At 40.6% G+C, this 19,628-nt stretch overlaps 1 protein-coding gene across 1 annotated transcript in view; it reads right to left on the reverse strand.

The window, feature by feature from the left end:
- The window catches only part of TTN (titin), a 285,745-nt gene that overhangs the window by 187,873 nt on the left and 78,244 nt on the right, over positions 1-19,628 (reverse strand). The window contains exons 47-81 of the mRNA XM_065880462.1: positions 18,831-19,109; positions 16,477-17,040; positions 15,699-15,980; positions 15,320-15,598; positions 14,623-14,901; positions 14,247-14,525; positions 13,840-14,127; positions 13,447-13,725; positions 13,073-13,354; positions 12,699-12,977; positions 12,306-12,584; positions 11,926-12,204; positions 11,520-11,807; positions 11,117-11,395; positions 10,700-10,981; positions 10,321-10,599; positions 9,921-10,199; positions 9,529-9,807; positions 9,138-9,425; positions 8,613-8,891; positions 8,099-8,380; positions 6,767-7,045; positions 6,364-6,645; positions 5,308-5,586; positions 4,907-5,194; positions 4,474-4,752; positions 4,101-4,379; positions 3,719-3,997; positions 3,313-3,600; positions 2,903-3,190; positions 2,078-2,359; positions 1,539-1,817; positions 1,138-1,419; positions 712-990; positions 331-618 (exon numbers count right to left, since the gene is read on the reverse strand). Of these exons, the coding sequence (XP_065736534.1) occupies positions 331-618; positions 712-990; positions 1,138-1,419; positions 1,539-1,817; positions 2,078-2,359; positions 2,903-3,190; positions 3,313-3,600; positions 3,719-3,997; positions 4,101-4,379; positions 4,474-4,752; positions 4,907-5,194; positions 5,308-5,586; positions 6,364-6,645; positions 6,767-7,045; positions 8,099-8,380; positions 8,613-8,891; positions 9,138-9,425; positions 9,529-9,807; positions 9,921-10,199; positions 10,321-10,599; positions 10,700-10,981; positions 11,117-11,395; positions 11,520-11,807; positions 11,926-12,204; positions 12,306-12,584; positions 12,699-12,977; positions 13,073-13,354; positions 13,447-13,725; positions 13,840-14,127; positions 14,247-14,525; positions 14,623-14,901; positions 15,320-15,598; positions 15,699-15,980; positions 16,477-17,040; positions 18,831-19,109 (10,134 nt within the window). The remainder of the gene's footprint in view (positions 1-330; positions 619-711; positions 991-1,137; positions 1,420-1,538; positions 1,818-2,077; positions 2,360-2,902; positions 3,191-3,312; positions 3,601-3,718; positions 3,998-4,100; positions 4,380-4,473; positions 4,753-4,906; positions 5,195-5,307; positions 5,587-6,363; positions 6,646-6,766; positions 7,046-8,098; positions 8,381-8,612; positions 8,892-9,137; positions 9,426-9,528; positions 9,808-9,920; positions 10,200-10,320; positions 10,600-10,699; positions 10,982-11,116; positions 11,396-11,519; positions 11,808-11,925; positions 12,205-12,305; positions 12,585-12,698; positions 12,978-13,072; positions 13,355-13,446; positions 13,726-13,839; positions 14,128-14,246; positions 14,526-14,622; positions 14,902-15,319; positions 15,599-15,698; positions 15,981-16,476; positions 17,041-18,830; positions 19,110-19,628) is intronic.

Consider the following 19,628-nt stretch of genomic DNA (forward strand, 5'->3'; position numbering starts at 1 on the left):
GTAAGGTACATAGCTAGTGGGAAGCATCCGCATAGCACAGGGATATCAGCTCGGTGTTTTTTGACCGCCTGGAGGGGTGGGATAGGGAGGGTGGGAGGGAGGGAGACGCAAGAGGGAAGAGATATGGGAACATATGTATATGTATAACTGATTCACTTTGTTATAAAGCAGAAACTAACACACCATTGTAAAGCAATTATACCCCAATAAAGATGTTAAAAAACAAACAACAACAACAACAACAAAAAGACTACACACGAAGACAAAATAAAGAAATCCCCTGTGAGGCAGTCACTAAGTCAAGCAGCAGCCTGGTGCCTGTGCACTGACCTTGGACAGTCAGGACGGCCGAGCATTCGTCTGACCCAGCCACGTTGGTGGCCACGCACGTGTATATGCCTGTATCAGAGGGCTCCAAGAAGCTCAGATTCAAAGTACAGACGTTTTCCGAAAAGCTGGACTGGCATTTAGGCCCACTAACGATCTCATTTCCATCCTGAAACCAGCCCACGGAGATGGGCGCGGAGCCGGAGACTCTGCACTCCAAAACCGCCGAGGCCCCCAGGATGGCGTTGGTGTCCTTCAACTTGCGGATGAAGGAAGGAGGCACGACTCGATCTACGTGGAGAAAGGTAGTTTTCCGTTGAAAGAGAAGCCTTATTTTCTACCCCAGGAAAAATGGTATATTCACAAAAACCTCATACTACTCACCCGAAACATGGACAGACACAGTGCAGTTACTTTTACCAACACTGTTTTTCACTTCAAAGCTATATAACCCCTTGTCACTCATTTCTGCACAAGGGATTTTAAGTGAAGCCACTTTGTTGATGAATGTGATGTGATGTTTGCTGTCTGCAGATAATTCTCTCCCATCTTTGAACCACTTGGCTGAAAGTTCTGGTGTCCCAGCCACTGTACACTCTAATGCAAAAGGATTTCCGGTAGTGACAGTCATGGGTTCTGGTTTCTCTATGATTCTGGCTGGTTCTGAAAGAAGTATATTGCATTGAACACAAAGTCTTCTTTCAAACTAAGAGTGTAATCAGTATATTATTGGCTAAGAGTAATATGTGCAGGCAATGATCATGGGTCAATCAACCTGATTTTTTTCTCAGGCTGTACTTTGTTACTAACCTAGGACAGTCAAGACTGCTGAACACTCTCTCATTCCGGCATCGTTTCTGATCTGGCACACATATTTTCCAGAGTTAGATGCTTCTGGGCTTCCAAGTTGGAGTGTTGCAACGTTATCAATGAATGAAATCCTAGTGTTTTCACTCTCTCTGATAATGTCACCTTTATCTTTCAGCCAGACGACAGCAATGGGCTGGAAGCCTTCCACTATGGCCCGTAACTCAACGGCATCCCCAGCGAGGGTTGAGGTGTCACTTAGCTTCTTCACAAACCGTGGGGGTTCTAATGAAAGAAATTTGTGGTTAGAGAAAAAAGATGAGAATGACAGCCACATACATTATTGGTCAAGCAGGAAAAGATGAAAGCAAGAGATAAATATTTTTGTCCCCACGGATACAAACCTTTGAACTTGACAGTGCAAACACACGTGTCACTTCCCACCTCATTAGCAGCTTTGCAGTGATATTCTCCTACATCGGCAGCTTCCAGATTAAGGATGTGGAGACTTGTATCAAAATTTTTCGAAGTGATTTTAAATTTCTTGCTGCTCCGAACTTGCTTTCGATCTTTAACCCACACCACTTCAAATGGGGGGGTTCCCGAAATTTCACATTGGAAGATAACATCAGAACCTTTAAGGGCTCCTACTGGAGAAGGCTTCTGGGTGAAAACAGGAGGTGCTACCAGAAGAAAAGAAGATAAGCAATGAGAGCATTTGCCTAATGAAAGGGAAAAAATATTTTAGAGTCTAAATCGTTGAGTGCCTGGTGTGACCATATGACAGTATACTAACATAAGAAATGTCTAGTCATAAAAACTAGTTTAAGAATTGCAAGCAAATCCCCTTAACTAGCCTTTTTATTTTGGAGCTCAGAACATTGCTGAGAAAGAATCCAGATCAGAGGAGAAGGAAGAAAGAAAGCAGCTTAGCATGTCTAACCTTTAATCGTCAGGGCTGTGCTGCAGCTGGCGTCCCCAACACCATTATGGGCTTCACAGATATAGTCCCCACTATCCTCTGTGCTGGCTTCATTGATGGTGAGCGATGCCACAGAATCCATGAATGACATGTTGTATTTCCAACTTTCATGAAGTTCACCGTCATTTTGGAACCACAAAACTTTGATTTCCGGGGAACCGCTTATTTTACATTCCAGTTTGGTGGATTCTCCCTGCTTTGCAACTTTTGAAGCTTCTAATTTCTTAACAAACTTTGGAGGTTCTAGTAAGTCAAAGGAAAAAAACAGCTTACGTTTGTAGCTGAAGAGTCCATAAATACATTTAAAATCTGTTTTATTAGTAAGAATATATGTACTTTCTGAGAGCTTTGTGGTAAAATATATTTATCTTTTCTATTAAATAAACTTTTAATATTTTAATAGAGAATTTAATTGGCAAGTTAATCTTTGTAGTCTGGATACGGAAACTAAAACATGTAAGTTAATGTATTATAGAGGTATTTGATCAAAATGGTAAGTCAGAATGCCACATAATAGGAAAGAGTGAAAAAAGAGAGAGTTGAAACAACATTTAACAAATTTCAATTAAACAACCCTCTGATAAGACTACTCTTAGAGATTCACTAACTTAAAGAACAAAATAAAGAGAAAACAGAACTTCGATGAATGTTGCCTCCACCACTAACATACAAATTCCAACATGATCCAGTTACTTTATCCCGAACATTTACAAACTAAAGAAACTTTTCAAAGAAAATTACACAACATGGGAAAGAACGATATTGGTAAATGCCATGTGAAGATACCTTTTACACTGAGTTGAGCTGAGCACATGTCTTTGCCAACATCGTTGGTTGCTTGGCAAGTATACTGACCAGAGTCTCCTTTGCCTACTTTAAGAATTCTCAAGTGGGGAGTGTTTCCCACACATGTAATTGTGTAGTTTCCTCCAGGACGGATTTCCTTGTTATCTTTTGACCAAGTAATTCGCATTGGTTGAGCACCAGTAACATGACACTCAAAGTCAGCACTTTCCCCAGCAATAATATCTATAGATACAGGCTTGATGTCAAAGAAGGGAGATTTCTTAGGTTCTGAAAGATGAGAAGAAAAGGCAACATGGGTTTTTTTTTTCTCTTTTTTATTGGCCATTTCTACTTTGACAATGACTAAGAAGTTATGGTTTGCAAAGAGAGAGAGTAACATAGGAACAAACCTCTTGCTGTCAGTCTAGCACTGGAAGATGCTGTTCCAAGTGAATTAGAAGCTGAGCAGGAGTATTGGCCAGAGTGACTCAAGTCTGTTTGCAAAATTTTTAAAGTTGCCACATTATCTACAAATGATGTCTGTAGATTTTCATCGTCTCGTAAAAGTACCCCATCTCTATACCAGCACACTTGGATGGGTGCGGAGCCATTCAGTCGACAAGTGAGGGTAACTGGTAACCCAACAGTTTGTTCGATATCCTTTAATTGCCTTGCAAAGGAAGGTGGGAGCTGGGACTCTGTTGGAAGACAAGTAATACTTGAGGCATTAGTAGATGAAATAAAAATTTCCCCATAAAGATAAGAGTGAAGACAAGGAAAAAAGAAACTTCTTAATTTCTAAAATAATATCATCACCTTGAATTCTGAAGACAGCCTTAGAAGAAGCAGTCCCTATACTGTTTTCTGCTTTACATGTGTATTCTCCACTATCATTGATGTTCACTTTATTAAAAACAAGTGTGGCCACATTGTTTGTAAAATAGGTCCTGTATTCAGGAGTTGACCGTAACTTGGTATCGCCTTTGTACCAAGACACTGTAACTTCTGGTGTCCCAGCAACTTGGCATTGTAAAGAAACCGAATCTCCAACTGATGCCTCCAGAGGCTTCAGTTCCGTAACAAAATAAGGTGGTTCTAAAGAAGAAAGATTCACAGTCAGCAACTGGAATTAAAGAAAAGCACACAAACCATGCCTCATGTTAGACAAATGCCAATCATTTGAGAATAAGAAACACACCTAATGTAGATACCAGAGCTTCACAAACATCCCTTCCTGCCTCGTTTTCAATCTCACAAGAATACTGTCCTGCATCTCCTTTTGTGCTATTCAGAATTTCCAGGATGCAGGTCTTCTCTGTTGTGACTATGTTGCATTTTTCAGATGGTGTAATGTTCACACCAGCCTTTTTCCAGGTAACTGAAATGGGGAGTGTTCCAGTGTAGGTGCTCTCCAGAATGATGGACTTCCCTGGCTCTACAGAGTGACCACTTAATTTCTTCACAAATACAGCTGGTTCTGGGGAGTGACAAAGCACAGCAGTTAAACACAGTGAAAACACAAACAAAGATGTCCCTTAAAAAGTAGGAAGCACAAATGCACTGGAGCAAACCTTTTACAAAGAGACGGGTAGTGCAGGATGTTTGGCCGGCATTGTTAGAAACCACACAGGTATATTCCCCACTCTGAGATGTGTCGACATTAAATAATTCCAGTTCTGCCACGGTGTCTTCAAAATAGATGTTACATCTGTCTCCTTTCACCAGTTCTCTGGCACCTCTGAACCAGCCAACCTTGAATGGAGGTGTTCCTCTAATGACACTTGTGAAGGTGATGTTTTTGCCTGGTAGTACTTCCAAAGGTTCAGGTTCCTTCACAAAAGAGGGTGGTTCTACACAGACAAGGAGGACAATGATAAGATCCTGTAAGCATCGAATTTAGTTGCAATTTTGAATCAAAAAGAAGAGCACTTTTGAATGTGTGTCAGACTGGATATGTACCCAAAGAGGAACTCATAAGAAAGGGTGTGAGCGTCTAACACTGACCTTGTACAGCCAACACAGCACGGCATTCATCAGACCCAGCGACATTAGCAGCCATGCATGTGTAATTGCCCATGTCCGATGAGTCCAGAGAATTCAGCTGCAACGCGCAGACATTATCTGAAAACGTAGTTTGGTACTTTGCTCCACTGACAATCTTGGTTTTCTCATGAAACCAGGCAACAGAGATAGGTGATGATCCAGCTACTTTGCACTCCAAGACGCAAGATGTACCCAGGACCCCAACTGTATCTTTCAGACTTCGTGTGAAAGAGGGAGGAACCATTCGGTCTGCATGAGGAGAGGCAAGAGACTCGTGGTTTGAAAGAATAGAAGACACTTGAGAGAAGAAAGCATGTGAAAGGAATTTGCTTAAGCAATGGGAAGAACATATCGGAACTAACCTGAAACATCAACCACAGCTGTGCAGCTGCTTTTTCCGATATTATTTTGAACCTGGAAAGTGTATGTGCCTGCATCTTGCTTTTCAACGGAGAGAATCTTTAAGGAAGAGATTTTGTTGTAGAAGCTAAATTTGTGTTTTTGGCTGCTGGTCAACAGCTTTCCATCCTTGTACCATTCGACTGAGAGTTCAGGAGTGCCAGCCACCTTACACTCCAGAGTGCACGTTTCTCCTGCAGTCACTGCCATCGAACTTGCCTTCTCGACAATGACTGCAGGCTCTGAAATAAAATGTGATAGCCATCTGTCAAAGCCTGTTAACTTTACTTTGTTTCTACTATCAAATTCATTAACACTGTTTCTTCCAATGATATGGATATCTTAGGGCTCTCTCTCTCTCTCTCTCTTTCTCTAGACCTTAAAATGTGATTCCATAATTACACACTGTCACGAAATTATACGAGTTATTATTAAGAAATATGTTGGTGCATTAGTTGACTTCCAAAACAATTCAATGTACAAATCAATGTTGACATATATTGATTTGCACTTGACCCTCTCTAGAACAAAGCCTGCATGTTGTTATGAATTACTCAGTATTTCTGTTCTACTTTGAGGTGCTAAAGACAGTTTTTTGAAAGTTGTTATCCAAACAATGGCAAAATTGAAAATGAATATGCCCAAAGATGAAAGTGTAAGTCGTTCCTATCAAACTTTGATCTTTGGAGTTCTTGTCAGCTTTAACAACTATTACTTTCAGAAAAAATTTCCTTGTAGCATATGCTGGGCTCCCAATTTTTTCATGCTTCAACAAAAGATAGTCATGATTACATCTGTAACCCATCAAGAAAATAATAAGAGACGGCTCATTTTTGTTAGGCTCACAGACACAGAAAGGAGTGTTTGAAAGGTCCTTTCCCGTAAACCTTTGAAATGGGTGACGACTGACATAGTTCTAGAAATTCAAAACAGGAGACTCTACCAGTATCTCTTAGTAAGTCATCTCAGCGTTTGGCACCTCCTTGTATCAAGGAACTATCGCGCCATATTGTACCAACCTAAAACAGTCAACGTGGCCATGTTCTCCCTCATTCCACCATCATTCTTGATTTGGCAGATATACTTCCCAGCATTAGCTGGCTCTGCTTTTGCAAACTGCAGAGTTGCAACATTTTCCACAAATGTAATTTTGATGTTTTCACTTTCTCTAATCACTTCTTCCTTTTCTTTAAGCCACTGGACAGAAATAGGCTGGGTGCCTTCTATAGATGCTTGTAACTCAGCGGGCTCACCAGCTACAACCGTGAGGCTGTTCAGTTTGGAGACAAATCTTGGTGGTTCTGAAGAGGGAAAGACGGATGGAGATTGTTGGAAAGATTGTCGAGATAATGGAAGAGAGAAAACAAATAAGCATTTTGCACGTTCCTGCCATTTCTGCCATGAGTAGGAAATAATGCATACCTTTTAATTTTACAGTACAAATGCAGGTATCACTTCCTACTTCATTCTGTACTTTGCAGTGGTATTCACCAATATCTGAAGTGTTGACACTGAGAATGTGAATACTGGCATGGAAATTTTTGGATGCGATCTTGTATTTCTTGCTACTTCGGAGTTGTCGCTTATCTTTGTACCAAACCACCTCAAATGGTGGTGTTCCCAAAAGTTCACATTCAAGACTAACTTCAGCATCTTTAAGGGTTTCTACCACAGGAGGGAAGCTGCTAAAAACAGGTGGTTCTGTAAAAAGCAAGAATTCCTCATGAACTGGGCTACCTAACTTCATATTTTTATTTCTTTGTTTTTAAATTGGAAGAATGAATCAAGATACTATAATAGGTCTAGCACTATCACTTTAGGAGTAACAGCTTCAGAGAAGTCATCAGCCTTTACAAAATCACTCTGCTTCACTGGCCGAGAACCTGGGCTAGACCTCAGGTGACCTTACTGAGCAGTTCGACATTCTGTCTACTCCACCTTACTACTTTTTCTGGGACTATAAAGATTGATGCACAAAACTGTAAAGCAAAACAAAACAATAACCAAACAAACCCCCAAACCCAAGTGTAAGAATCAATATGATTTGCATGAGGTACGGAGTCCTGACTTCAGGGATGAAATTTTTTGTATACACATTACAATTGGGACACTTGGAAGTTATCACAACATTTGTGCTCTAAGTCTTCCATGTCAACAAATGGTTTTTGCAATAATCACCTTACAATATGACAAACTTGGACTTTGTGAAAAAAATTCTGGAAAACACTAGTACTATTTGCAACAAAGTATAGTGATATAATTAAAAAAAAATAGGAACTGACATTTGAGAGAGAAAAATATACATAATTGTCCTGTTGTAAATGTAAGGTTAAAATCTGTATTGCTTGAACCTTGTATATATGTGGTAAATATTCCTTGCTTTTAATGATAAAGATTATAGTGAGGATGATGATATATTTATAAGTTGATTGAAGGCAAAAATTAATTTTAAAATGCCCACTGTTTTTTTGAGCATTTTGGAAACATCAAATTTGAACTGCTTGGCTAATATGTTGAGGTGAGTAGAATTACGACATTGGAATAACAAGAAAAATATCTCAGAATGATTGTCTACATGTAGGCAAATCTTAAGAAGAAAAAACATCTAAAAATGGAAATAATACTAGTTTGGGAAAATGTTCTATGATCTCAAATGGAAGCTAAAAATGACAGCAAAAGAATGAAGAGCTATGATAGCCCGGGGAGAAGAAGGTGGGTTTCAGATAATGAGGAACAGAGGAAAGAGGTTTCTACCTTTTACTATAACCTTGGTACTGCAGCTTGTGCTGCCAGCAGCGTTCTGAGCCTCACAAATGAAATCCCCACTGTCCTCAGTACCAAGACTATTCATCTGTATGACGGCCACTGAATCAATGAAAGCCATTCTATATTTATCACTGGCTGGGAGTTCATGTTCATTTCTGTACCACACAACTCTGATGTCTGGGGATCCAGTTATCTTGCATTCAAGTCGTGCTGAGTCACCTGCTTTCACTATTTTGGTTGCTTCTAGTTTCTTTGCAAACTTTGGTGGTTCTAGAGAGTGAAGAAAAGAGGAGATTTATGAGGGAACAGAGCAGGTATAAATAACGAACTTCAATTAGGTCCTACATAGGAAAGAGAAAAACATGAACAATGCCTGGCAAACAGCGTGTACCGTGTTAGAAAGAAGGGTACTTTCTTGACTGGGTACATATATTGTAAAAGATTACAGAAAGGACAGGAGCCACAGGTCAGACAAAAACATAAAACAATCAAACTGGCACACCTGTCACAAGCAACACTGTGGTACAAGAGTCGCTACCAACATCGTTGGTAACTTGGCAAGTATACTGTCCAGTCTTGGAAGCATCCACTGAATAGAGATTTAAGAAGGTAGTTGAGCCTTCTAAGCCAATGAAATATTTAGGTCCAGAGGCAAGCTCCACATCATCCTTAAACCACTTTACTTTAAACGGTGGTGTTCCTTTTAGTATAGCTTTAAATTCCACTGTAGAATCAGGTATGGCTTGTTGTCGCCCAGGTTTCACTAGGAAACTTGGTGGTTCTATAGATTTTAAGAGAAATACGTATAATTAAGTTCCTTCTTGTTGGGTTATTTTGACAGTTTTATGGACATATAAAAAAACATTACTGAAAAGAGGTAATGACTGAATATTTCTTGAACTCAACATATATGTATCTAAAGAAACAGAATTATGGAGACTTTTAGTTTTAAAGGACTCCAGAAAAGAGTGCTACATTTGAAAAGCAATCGCAGAAAAGGGTCAGAAAGAGGTAAAGAAATTCTAACCTTTTACAGTTAAGATGCCACTGCATGCCTCGCTCCCTGCTACATTTGAGACTTTGCATGTGTAATTCGCAGTATCTTCTAATTCCAGATTACTAACGTCCAGCGACACAGTGTTTTCATGACAGACGAGCCTGTATTTTGCACTTGTAGTTATTTCTTTTCCATCCTTAAACCACTGAGCACTAATAGGGAGTGAGCCAGAAACCTTGCACTCCATATGAATGGAAGAGGCTAGAACTTTATCCATTTTGCTTAATTTTTTGGTGAATGATGGAGGAATATTTTGATCTGTCCAATGCAAACAGCAAAACACATCCATTAATATGTTGCCATTTGTTTACCAAGGACAATAATATACGTAAGGGAAGCTGACTGGGGCCAAGATACAAACCTAGCACTCTCAGGTAGGTGTCACAGCTACTGCTTCCAAAGTCATTTTCCACCTTGAAAGTATATGCCCCACTATCTTGCTTCATTACTGACTGAATCCTAAAACTGGCCACGTTATTTTCAAAACTCATTGAATAATATCTACTGGGCATCATTTGTTTCCCATCTTTAAACCACTTCACTATGAGTTCTGGTGTTCCGGCCACAAGACACTCCAAGGTCACGGGGTCTTTTTCAGTGACATCAACAGACTTAGGTTTCTCTAGGATCTGAGCGGGTTCTGTAGTAAGAATGAAAACGTGGATGAGTTGCATTAATAATTCCATGGAACCAAGGAACTGCTTGTGAAATTGTCTTCACAGAATAACTCTTGAAAGGGATTAGCTTACACACCTTGTACTAAAAGGAAAGCATAACACCTCTCAACGCCTGACTCGTTCTTGGCTTGACACGTGTACCTCCCACTGTGTCCATTATCCACAGATCTGATTTGAACTGTGGCCACATTGTTCACAAAGGAGATGTGAACATTATCATCTTCATCCAGAATCTGATCATCCTTGAGCCAGGTTATAAAAATGGGAGGAGAGCCCACCACAGTGCTCTGAAAGGTGGCAGAACTTTTCAAGACAGTAGTGACGTTTTCTATCTTCTTAGTGAACGAGGGTGGCTCTGTGATTAAAGTAGACAGTGTGAAAAGAAGAGGTATATTTGAACTCCTCCCCATCATACAAGGTTAAAGAGCATTACAGAATTTGTGTCAGGTAGCCTGCTCCTTGTGTGTCTAACTGACCTTTCAGAGAGACTCTAGTACTACAAGAACAGCTGCCGCCTTCGTTGGATACGATGCACTGGTATTCACCAGTGTCTGAGGGGTCACACTTGTTGATATTGAGATTAAACACTGACACTCTGTCAGTCAGCGTATACTTTTTGCTGCTTCGAATTTCCTTGTTATTCTTCAGCCAAGTGACTTCAAATGGAGATGTTCCCATAACTTCACACTCCAGCTCCACGTCACTATCTTTGACTACTTCCGCGGGTTTCAGCTCCCTAATAATGGTGGGAGGTTCTAAAGATTCAAAAGGAAGACAGAGAATAGCTCACTCAAAGGAAGACCCGAGGACTAGCCAGCAGCACAGCCAGAAAGGAGAGAAGATGCAGTAACGAACCTTTCACTTTTAACTCAATGCTGCAGCTTGCCGTGCCAGCGTCGTTACGAGCTTCACAGACATAAGTCCCACTATGTTCTACCCTGGCACCAGAAATTTGGAAAGTGGCTAAACCATCAGTAAAGGAAATGCCATGTTTCTCAATGGCTGTTATTTCATTCCCGTCCAAATACCAAGAAACTCTGATTTCAGGAGTGCCTGTTATCTGGCATTCAAATGTCGTGGATTGTCCGTTCCTCAGCACTAGGACTGGGCTGGGCTTCTTAATGAAGTGAGGAGGTTCTAAAGATGGGGGAAAACATGTGATATTGAACATTTTTTAACCCAAAGGCCAATGAGAATCGTTTTCTTAAGCCTCTTCCCTCCCTCCAAGAAAATCTAGGCAAGTGAGACAATGAGAAAATGTAGAGACCAGACCTTTGACAAAGAGAGTAGCTTTACTGGTTGCTATGCCAACATCGTTGCTCAGTTGGCAAATGTAGGTCCCCAAATCGGCAGCTTTGGCTGAAAAGAGCTCTAGAATGGTGGAGGTGTCATCCTTCCAAACTGAGCGAGCTGCTCCCGAGTGCAACTCTTTGTTATCTTTAAACCATTTTATTGTCATGGGTGCAGTGCCACCCACAAGCGCCTTTAATTGAACCCTTGTATTGGGATTGACATCTTGTGACTGTGGCTTTTCCAGGAAGTAGGGGGGTTCTGGGTGAAAGAAAAAGAAGCAAAAGGGGGAAGGAATGGTTTATTTTAGAATGATCAGTCAAGGTAAGAATTAAGAAATGAGAGAGCAATAAGTTCTTGAGAGGCGGGGATAAAAATTGCCAACCTTTGACTGTCAGATGGCCACTGCACTGGTTGTGTCCTGCCTGATTAGTGGCAGAACAAGTGTAGGTTCCACTATCTGTACCTTCCAGCTGACTGATTTCCAAGAAGGCAGTATTGTCATGAAAAGAGAATTTGTATTTTTCACTAGCTGTTATTTCTTGGTCGTCTTTGAACCACTGGATGCTCATGGGATGTGACCCAGCCACTATACATTCTAAGTCAATAAAAGACCCTTTAATGCTGTCCATTTTCTTCAGCCTTTTGGTGAATGAGGGAGGTATGATAAGATCTATGCAATGAAAAAGAAAAAAAATGGTCAATCTACCAATTTTTATTTTCTCTAAAATTGTAAGAGATGAAGGAGCACAGAAATGCCCAGTTTCTCTCCATAGAAAAGCTGTACCAACCTAATACATTAATGCTAGCCTTGCAGCTGCTCCTCCCAACATCATTTTGGACTTCGAAAGTATATTCTCCACTATCTCTCTTTTCTGTAGAAATAATCTTCAGTATAGAGACCGTGTCAGTGATACTGATCTTATATTTTTGGCCCAGGGTCAGTTCTTGGCCATCTTTAAACCATTTGGCTGTAATCTCCTTAGTCCCTGAAAATTTAACCTGCAAAGTGGCTGGGTCTCTTTGGGTGACATCTATAGACACAGCCTCCTCAATGATTGTTGCAGGTTCTGTAGAAAACAAAGGGATAGGTGTGGGTTGTGAACTGCTCTGCTGAAAGGCTTACATCTGCATTTTTCCCTGAAACCCATGGCAAACTTTCTGAACCAACCTTTTACTGAGAGTAATGCGGAACATCTCTGTACTCCCGCATCATTTTTGGCCTGACAGACATATTTCCCATCATGCTTGATTTCAATGCCACTGAGGTACAGACTGGCCACATTGTTCTCAAAGGTCATTCTTATGTTATCATCTTCAGTGATTTCATCGTTGTCTTTCAGCCAAGTCACCGTGATTGGCAAGGAGCCCTTCAGAGTGGCCTGGAAGGCAGCGGTACCTCCTCTAAGGGAGCTGGTGCTCTCGATTTTCTTTACAAAAGCTGGGGGTTCTAGTAGAAGAATGAATTCTCAATGAATACCAGCTCTAGAGCAAAACTGGCTTTAAAAAAATAAAATCACTGACACTGCAGAAAAGCCAGTCCGTCATTAGAACTGACACTAACCTCTTAAGGTCACCTTGGCACTGCAGGCACTGCTGCCCACCTCATTGGTCACCCGACACTGGTATTCACCCGCGTCCGCAGCTACAAACCTCAGGATCTGCAGGCTAACCAGCTGATCCTGAATGAAGGTTTTATACTTTCTACCACTTCGCAGTGTTGTGTTGTCTTTGAACCAAGTGATCTCAAAGGGAGCTGTGCCTGCCACCTCAGCCAGCAACATGACATCATACTCCTTCAACACTTCAACGGGCTTAAATTCCTTGGTAAAGTAAGGTGACTCTATAGCGGAAAAGGAATTATTGTGAGTTAATGGGGGTGGAGTCTGTGCCCTGGGCCACAACTTTGGTATCACAAGGGGCAATGTGAACACAAACCTTTGACTATTAAAATGCTACCACAGTGGTCACTGCCAGCCTCATTTTGAGCCTCACACATATATTCACCGCTGTCGTCAATGGCAACATCTTTAAGTGTTAGAACCGCGGTGGACTCCACAAAAGACATTTTGTGTTTGCTGCTCTCCTTAATTTCTCTGTCATTTGCAAACCACGTTATTTTAATTGGAGGGGTGCCCGTTACTTTGCAGGCTAGCTGGGTGGCGTCTCCCTTTTTTAACAGCTGTGATGGCTCTAACTTTTCAACAAATGTGGCAGGTTCTGTGGAAGGAAAGAAATCACCCAGAAACGTGAGAAAGAGGGAAGAACTTCTGACAATGGTGGCACAAAGATGTCAAGAAAACTATGCAAACCTTTTACAAATAACTTTGCACTGCACTCCACGGCTCCAGCCACGTTGCTGACTTTACAGGTATATGTGCCTGAGTCGGAGGTTTTTACTACATACAATTCCAGGGAACTTTCTAAAGCTTCTTTGGTGATATAGCAGTTTCCACCGGAAACCAGCTCTTTGTCACCCTTAAACCATCTGATTGTGAGAGGGGTAGACCCTTGGAAGGTGCTCTTCAGGCAGATGGTCGAGCCGGGCAGAACATCCTTTGATGCCGGTTTAGTTACAAAACTGGGTGGTTCTAAAGAAGGGGGATAAGAAAGAATTTCAAAGAGTTAAGAGGCACGACTGAAGGGAAGAAGGCTTAATTTGAACACTGTCTACGTAAGAATGAAAGGCACAGGTTCCAGCCAACCTTGCACAATCAGGGCTCCGCTGCAGTCTTTGCTTCCCATGGAATTTGTGGCTCGACAGGTGAAATTCCCTGCATCATTCATGTCTATTCTGCTTATCTCCAGAGAGGCTGTGCCTTCCACAAATGCTATTCTGTATCTGTCAGAGGAAGCTATTTCTTTACCATCCTTAAACCAGGACACCCTCATGGGGAGGGAGCCAGCAATTTTGCAGTCCAGCCTGCAGGTCCCACTAACCACACTGTCCACGTTGCGTAGGGGTTTGGTAAAAAATGGAGCAATGTCTCGATCTGTTCACAGCACAAGAAGAGAAGAAAGAACAACGTGGAACAGTGCTCAGTGATTTTAGTTTTGGTTGTTTGTTGGGTTTCAGAGGAATATGGAAGCACAGGTTTCTAAAGATACTAACCTAAGACAGTGAAAGTTGTCTCACAGGAGCTGCTGCCCACTTCGTTGGAAATCTCAAATGTGTATTGGCCGCTATCATGCAGTTCGGCGGAATAAAACTTGAGTTGGGCAACATTGTTTTTAAAACTTATTCGATACTTTTTACTGGCAATCAAAGGTCTCCCGTCTTTGTACCATTTGGGCTTGAGCTCTGGGGTACCCGTGACTGTATACTCCAGCGTGGCTGGGTCTCCTGCCGTCACCTGGATCAGTTCTGCCCTCTCAACGATTTTGGCAGGTTCTACAAGGGTATTAAATAGTTGGAATTCTGAAGTGTGTAGTAAGGTTTCATTTTAAAAGGAAATATCAACTCCAAGTTAAAACGTTCTTACACGAACCTTTAACTATTAGTTCCCCAACAGACGTTTGGCTTCCAGCTTCATTTTCAGCCAGGCATGTGTATTTGTCAGCAAAACCAATCTGCACATCAGGGATTATCAAGACCGCAACACCATTGGCAAAGCTCATTTTGATTTTTCCATCTTCTTTAATGATCTTCTGTCCTTTCATCCATGTGACAGAAATGGGTTCTGACCCTTTCACAGCAGCTTGTAAGGTAACCGTTTGTCCTGCTAGTGCGGTAAAATCATCTACTTTCTTTACAAAGATTGGTGGTTCTAATTAAAGAAAGAGAGCATCCAAAATTTCTTAATTCCCAAACACTTCAACACCATATGCATTTAAGAACTTTATCTAGATTACATTTATCTATCCCATGGTGTTGGTTAATTAGAAGAAGAAATCAAATTCAAGAGGAATTACAATTCCATCCAAGAGAAAGAAGCAAGGAAGATAAACGGTTATCAGCTGACAAAATCGCTTATTATGTAGTTCACTTTTGTTATCAGAGATTATATATTTATACTGGTCTCAAGATAAAGACTGGATTTTCCCCAGGGTCCCAGGTCAAACCAAAGGCAAAAAAAATATTTTCAAAGATTAGGAGAAGAAAAGAAAGTACCGGTTTTCCTTCCTTGGTTTAAGAAAGCTATTTTGACAATTTATTAAAGAGATGCCAGTTTTTCAAGCACTAACCTTTTAGTAAGTGGGTTGCAAGGCAGCCACACTTCCCAACTTCATTAGCAACAACACACTCATATTCACCAACGTCCGCGCTATTAAACGAAAAGATCTCCAGGGACGCGACAGATTTCTGAGAAAACAACCTGTACTTTTTACTACTTCGAATTTGCTTCTTATCCTTGAACCAGCGAATTTCAAATGGTCCAGTGCCTGAGATTTCACAGTGAAGGAGGGCATTTGTTCCTCTCACTATATCTGCAGGCTCGAGAGTTTTGATGAAAGAAGGAGGTTCTACAAAAGCATGAAAGCATTGTATAAAGCATGTGTTACAAGCAATTGAAAAGAAAATATTTTCTCAGGAAAACAATGGACTACGACAGAGTAAACAAACCTTTGATAACCATTTCAGCACTGCAACTGTCACTGCCAACGTCATTCACTGCTTCACATGAGTAATTCCCACTGTCTTCAACCTTTACATCCGTAATATCAAGGACAGCCTCAGAATTGACAAAAGACATTCTGATTGTGTTACTCTCAGTAAGTTCTTTGTTATTTTTAAACCAAGTAACCTGGATCACAGGTGAGCCTTTCAGCTTGCAGTGGAGGCGTGCTGATTCACCTGGGATCATTAAATAAGAGGGATCCACCTTCTTCACAAAGGATGGTGGCTCTACATGAAGTTAACAAAAATGAGAAGGGAAAAGATATCTGAATCATAAACTACACAAAAGAAAAGTAGACATCATACAACAAAGAGACACATAACACACATAAAATGTCTTCTTGAAATTTCTGAAAAGGCTGTGGCATACTCAATAGCTTTCCATGTTTCTATGATTCCAAAACATTTTCCCAGACTCTTGGTTAAAACAAACAAACAAACAAAAACAAAACCAACCAAATTCTACTTATACAAAGAGCAATTTTATGAAAGAAGATAGTTAAGGATTGCCTAGACACTCGAAGTTCTTAGAAGAAGTTTTAAGCAAGCTTTGTTAATGGCAGACAGTTTTAAACAAACAAGAATAAGTGCATTGTGAAGAAGACTGAAAAAATAAAATCAAACAATGCCAGGATTTCCCCAAACCAAAAAGGCTGCTTGGATGAAATTATTTTAATCACAAAATGAGAGAAGGGAGTGGAAATATTATTCACACACTTCTTACCTCTGATAGTTACTGTCGCTGAAGAGGAGCTGCTTCCAGCCTCATTGGAAGCTGTGCAAACATACGTTCCTGTATCTTTTAGTTTGGCCAGAGGGATCTCGAGGGATGCTATTTTATCTTCAAAACAGATCTTATAATCTTTCCCAGGGGGGAGCTTTTGCCCGTTTTTACTCCATGTAACTGTGACTTTTCTGTCTTCATCTGCTTGGCACTCAAGGTGTACCTTCTTATTGACAGCTGATTGCACAGGCTCTAGCTCTTTAATGAAATGTGGTTTGTCGATTATGACCAACTCAGCTTGGCAAGTATCGGCTCCAAACTTGTTAGAAGCCTTACAGGAGTAAACTCCTCTATCTTGAATTGTAAGATTTGAGAGTTCTAAAATGTGTTTGTTGTTTGCATCTGAAATCCTGCAGTTAGGGGAAGGTGAGAGGGCCACGCCGTCTTTCTGCCAAATGGTTTCAATCACTGGGGTCCCTGTCACTGTGCAGAGGAACTTGGCTGCCTTACCCACAAAAGTTGTTATGGACTTAGGTCTGGAGAGAAAGGCTGGTGGATATGCCTCTGTAAAAGAAAAGTTTTCAGTGTTATATTTTGTCCCTACAAAGCTCTTGCTGTAATTACATATTCCAAGAAAGAAAAAAGATGAGTCATAGCTTTAGGTAGACATGAGACATTACTCAAAGTAGGGTAATGTATTAAGGTGAAAAGATGTGTCAAAGGAAAGGGACGAGAGTTTTTTTTATAGAGGAGCAAGACAGCACTTTAAATGTCTCTATCAAAGGAAAGAATAAATATTCCTTTATTTCGCAACATTGACTCACTATTACTAACGCTTTGTCCATTTTATGAGCTGATTATTTGTTTGAATTATCTGGTAAGCAATTCAGCTGGCATGTTAATTCTGCAAATTAGAAGACCGTATAAGGAAGATAAAGAAAACGTACTTGACTCTTCTGAAGAGTAGGGATATTAAGTCATAAAAAGTTTCAGTAGTTTTATAAAGTCTCTCTAACCCTCATGTCGATGACCACTAGCAAATCCTTAAATGGCACAACTTTAAAAGTATCCACTAAATCACTCCAAACTTGTAAAAATATTTATAGCAGTGATTTCCCATGTCCATTCTGCATTTGGAAGCGAACACTTAGGAACCTCTCTTTCTGATTAAAAAAAAAAATCCTCCTCTTTCTTCTTTCCTCTTGTGATCTGAATCTCAAGTGTTAGTCCCATTACTGAACCGGCCTATTTTGGGTGAAGAAATTTCCCAAAGTGTCATTAAGAATAATGCCATGCACTTGGCGGTACGGAGACTGATCACAAAGCGAAATCCACTGAATGGGTCACCATGGGCCTGGGGGTGTGGAGTTTCTGATATAAAAGAGTTGTAGAGGAGAGGAAGCTACAGGAAACCCTGGCTTTTTCAAGTCAAAGATGCGTGCTGCATTTACCCTTCCCCTCCATGCTGTCATTGAAAAAGATGACCAAGGTAATACTGTAAACCAACTATACTTCAAAAAGAAAAAGAAGACAAAGCGACAGCCTCACCCTGGCATTTCGTGCATGCTTCTGTCAACAGCACAAGTCATTGCTACTTCTGACCCTAAACCATAGTTCATAAGTTCATACTCACACTTTCCCTTTGTAGGAAGAGAGCAAAAGAGAAAGAAAGAGTGAGAAAAAGAGGTAGGAAAGAGTTATTATTATTTTTTTGCTAATGAGGGAATTCAAACTCCTGATGAGTGTTACCTACTTGACAGTCATCCTGTGTGTCCTCAGGAAATGGAGAACAGAATATTTGTGCAGTTACTCTTATTTTTCAATTAGTAATAAAGCTTAGGGTGAGAATCCTAGTTTGTAGTTCTGTACTAGCTCCCTGTCTCTTATTAGGATTTGTTTGACTTTAGTCTTATGCTTTGGCTTTTTTCATTTTGTAATTCTGTTCTTAATTGGTTAACTGGTTCCAAATTATTACACACATTCGGACATCATTTACTTTTTAGTAGCACCAAACTGTCCTGAAATATTTTATGCTAGAGGTCAAGCCAGACCATTTAATAAAAAGAACAGAACAAAACAAAAACCCAAACCAAACTATGAGGAGCCACTGCTTGTGTGATTCCTTCACATTGCTCTTGAAATAAAAATTTTTTTTCTTTAGCTGTTTTTAGAAATGTGACTGTAAACAATGACTTCATGTCTCTCATAGGCTCTGCACTACCTAGCCACTGTGTTACCATCTTGGCTACTGGTCTCTCCAGTTGGTAGGACAAGTACCTCCTGCACCTCTGCAAAAAGTAAAATAGGCAATAATATGAAATGGAATAACATCTGTGTCAGTGTATGGCGTTTACCTGTCACAGTCAGTGTGGCTGTACAGCTGACACTGCCATACTCGTTGGAAGCTTTGCAGGTGTACTCGCCACAGTCAACAACCTGGGTTCTCAGGATTTCCAGGGTGGAGACATAATTTGCAGACCGAATAGAACACTTGTCACTCTCAGAGATTTCTCGGCCAGCTTTGAACCACTGGAAGCGGACATTGGGGGCGCTGTGGATCTCACAGGTGAATTTGGCGAGGTGGCCCAGGGCTACTTCCAGGGGCTCAATTCTCCTCCTGATCACTGGGGCAGCTGCAAAGGGAAGCAGAGCCCATTAGCACACCTCCTTCTCAGGTACCCCACATTTTTCTTTTCCTTCTAACCTTTGTTGCTGTTAATGGAGTGAAACAGTTGAAATTAGTGAAGTGGATTGCAGCAGTTTAAGACAAGTGACTGGAAAATGAGGAAGATCACTGAAGGCAAAAGAAGACAGCAAGCAGCTTTCAACATATTCAATTGTTACTTTTCAGTGAATTGTGAAAAAATGATTAAAATGATGTGATGCTCTTGGCTTACATGCATAACAACGTGATATATTCTTTAAATATACCATGCTGACTAGGAACACTGCGAATGATGTGAAAAAAACATGATCTACTAAATAAAGTGATGAAGTGAAACAACAGCAAAAAAGATAATCGAAACAAGAAACACAAATGGACAATTAATCATGGTTATTTTGAATTTAAGGATGAGAGTGGTGATTTCAGGGTAACTAGGTATTCACTGACAGCTTTTTATTACATATCATTAAAGTATTTTCATATAGAA

Source organism: Phocoena phocoena, chromosome 7 (genome assembly GCF_963924675.1).
Source record: "Phocoena phocoena chromosome 7, mPhoPho1.1, whole genome shotgun sequence".
NCBI lineage: Eukaryota > Metazoa > Chordata > Mammalia > Artiodactyla > Phocoenidae > Phocoena > Phocoena phocoena.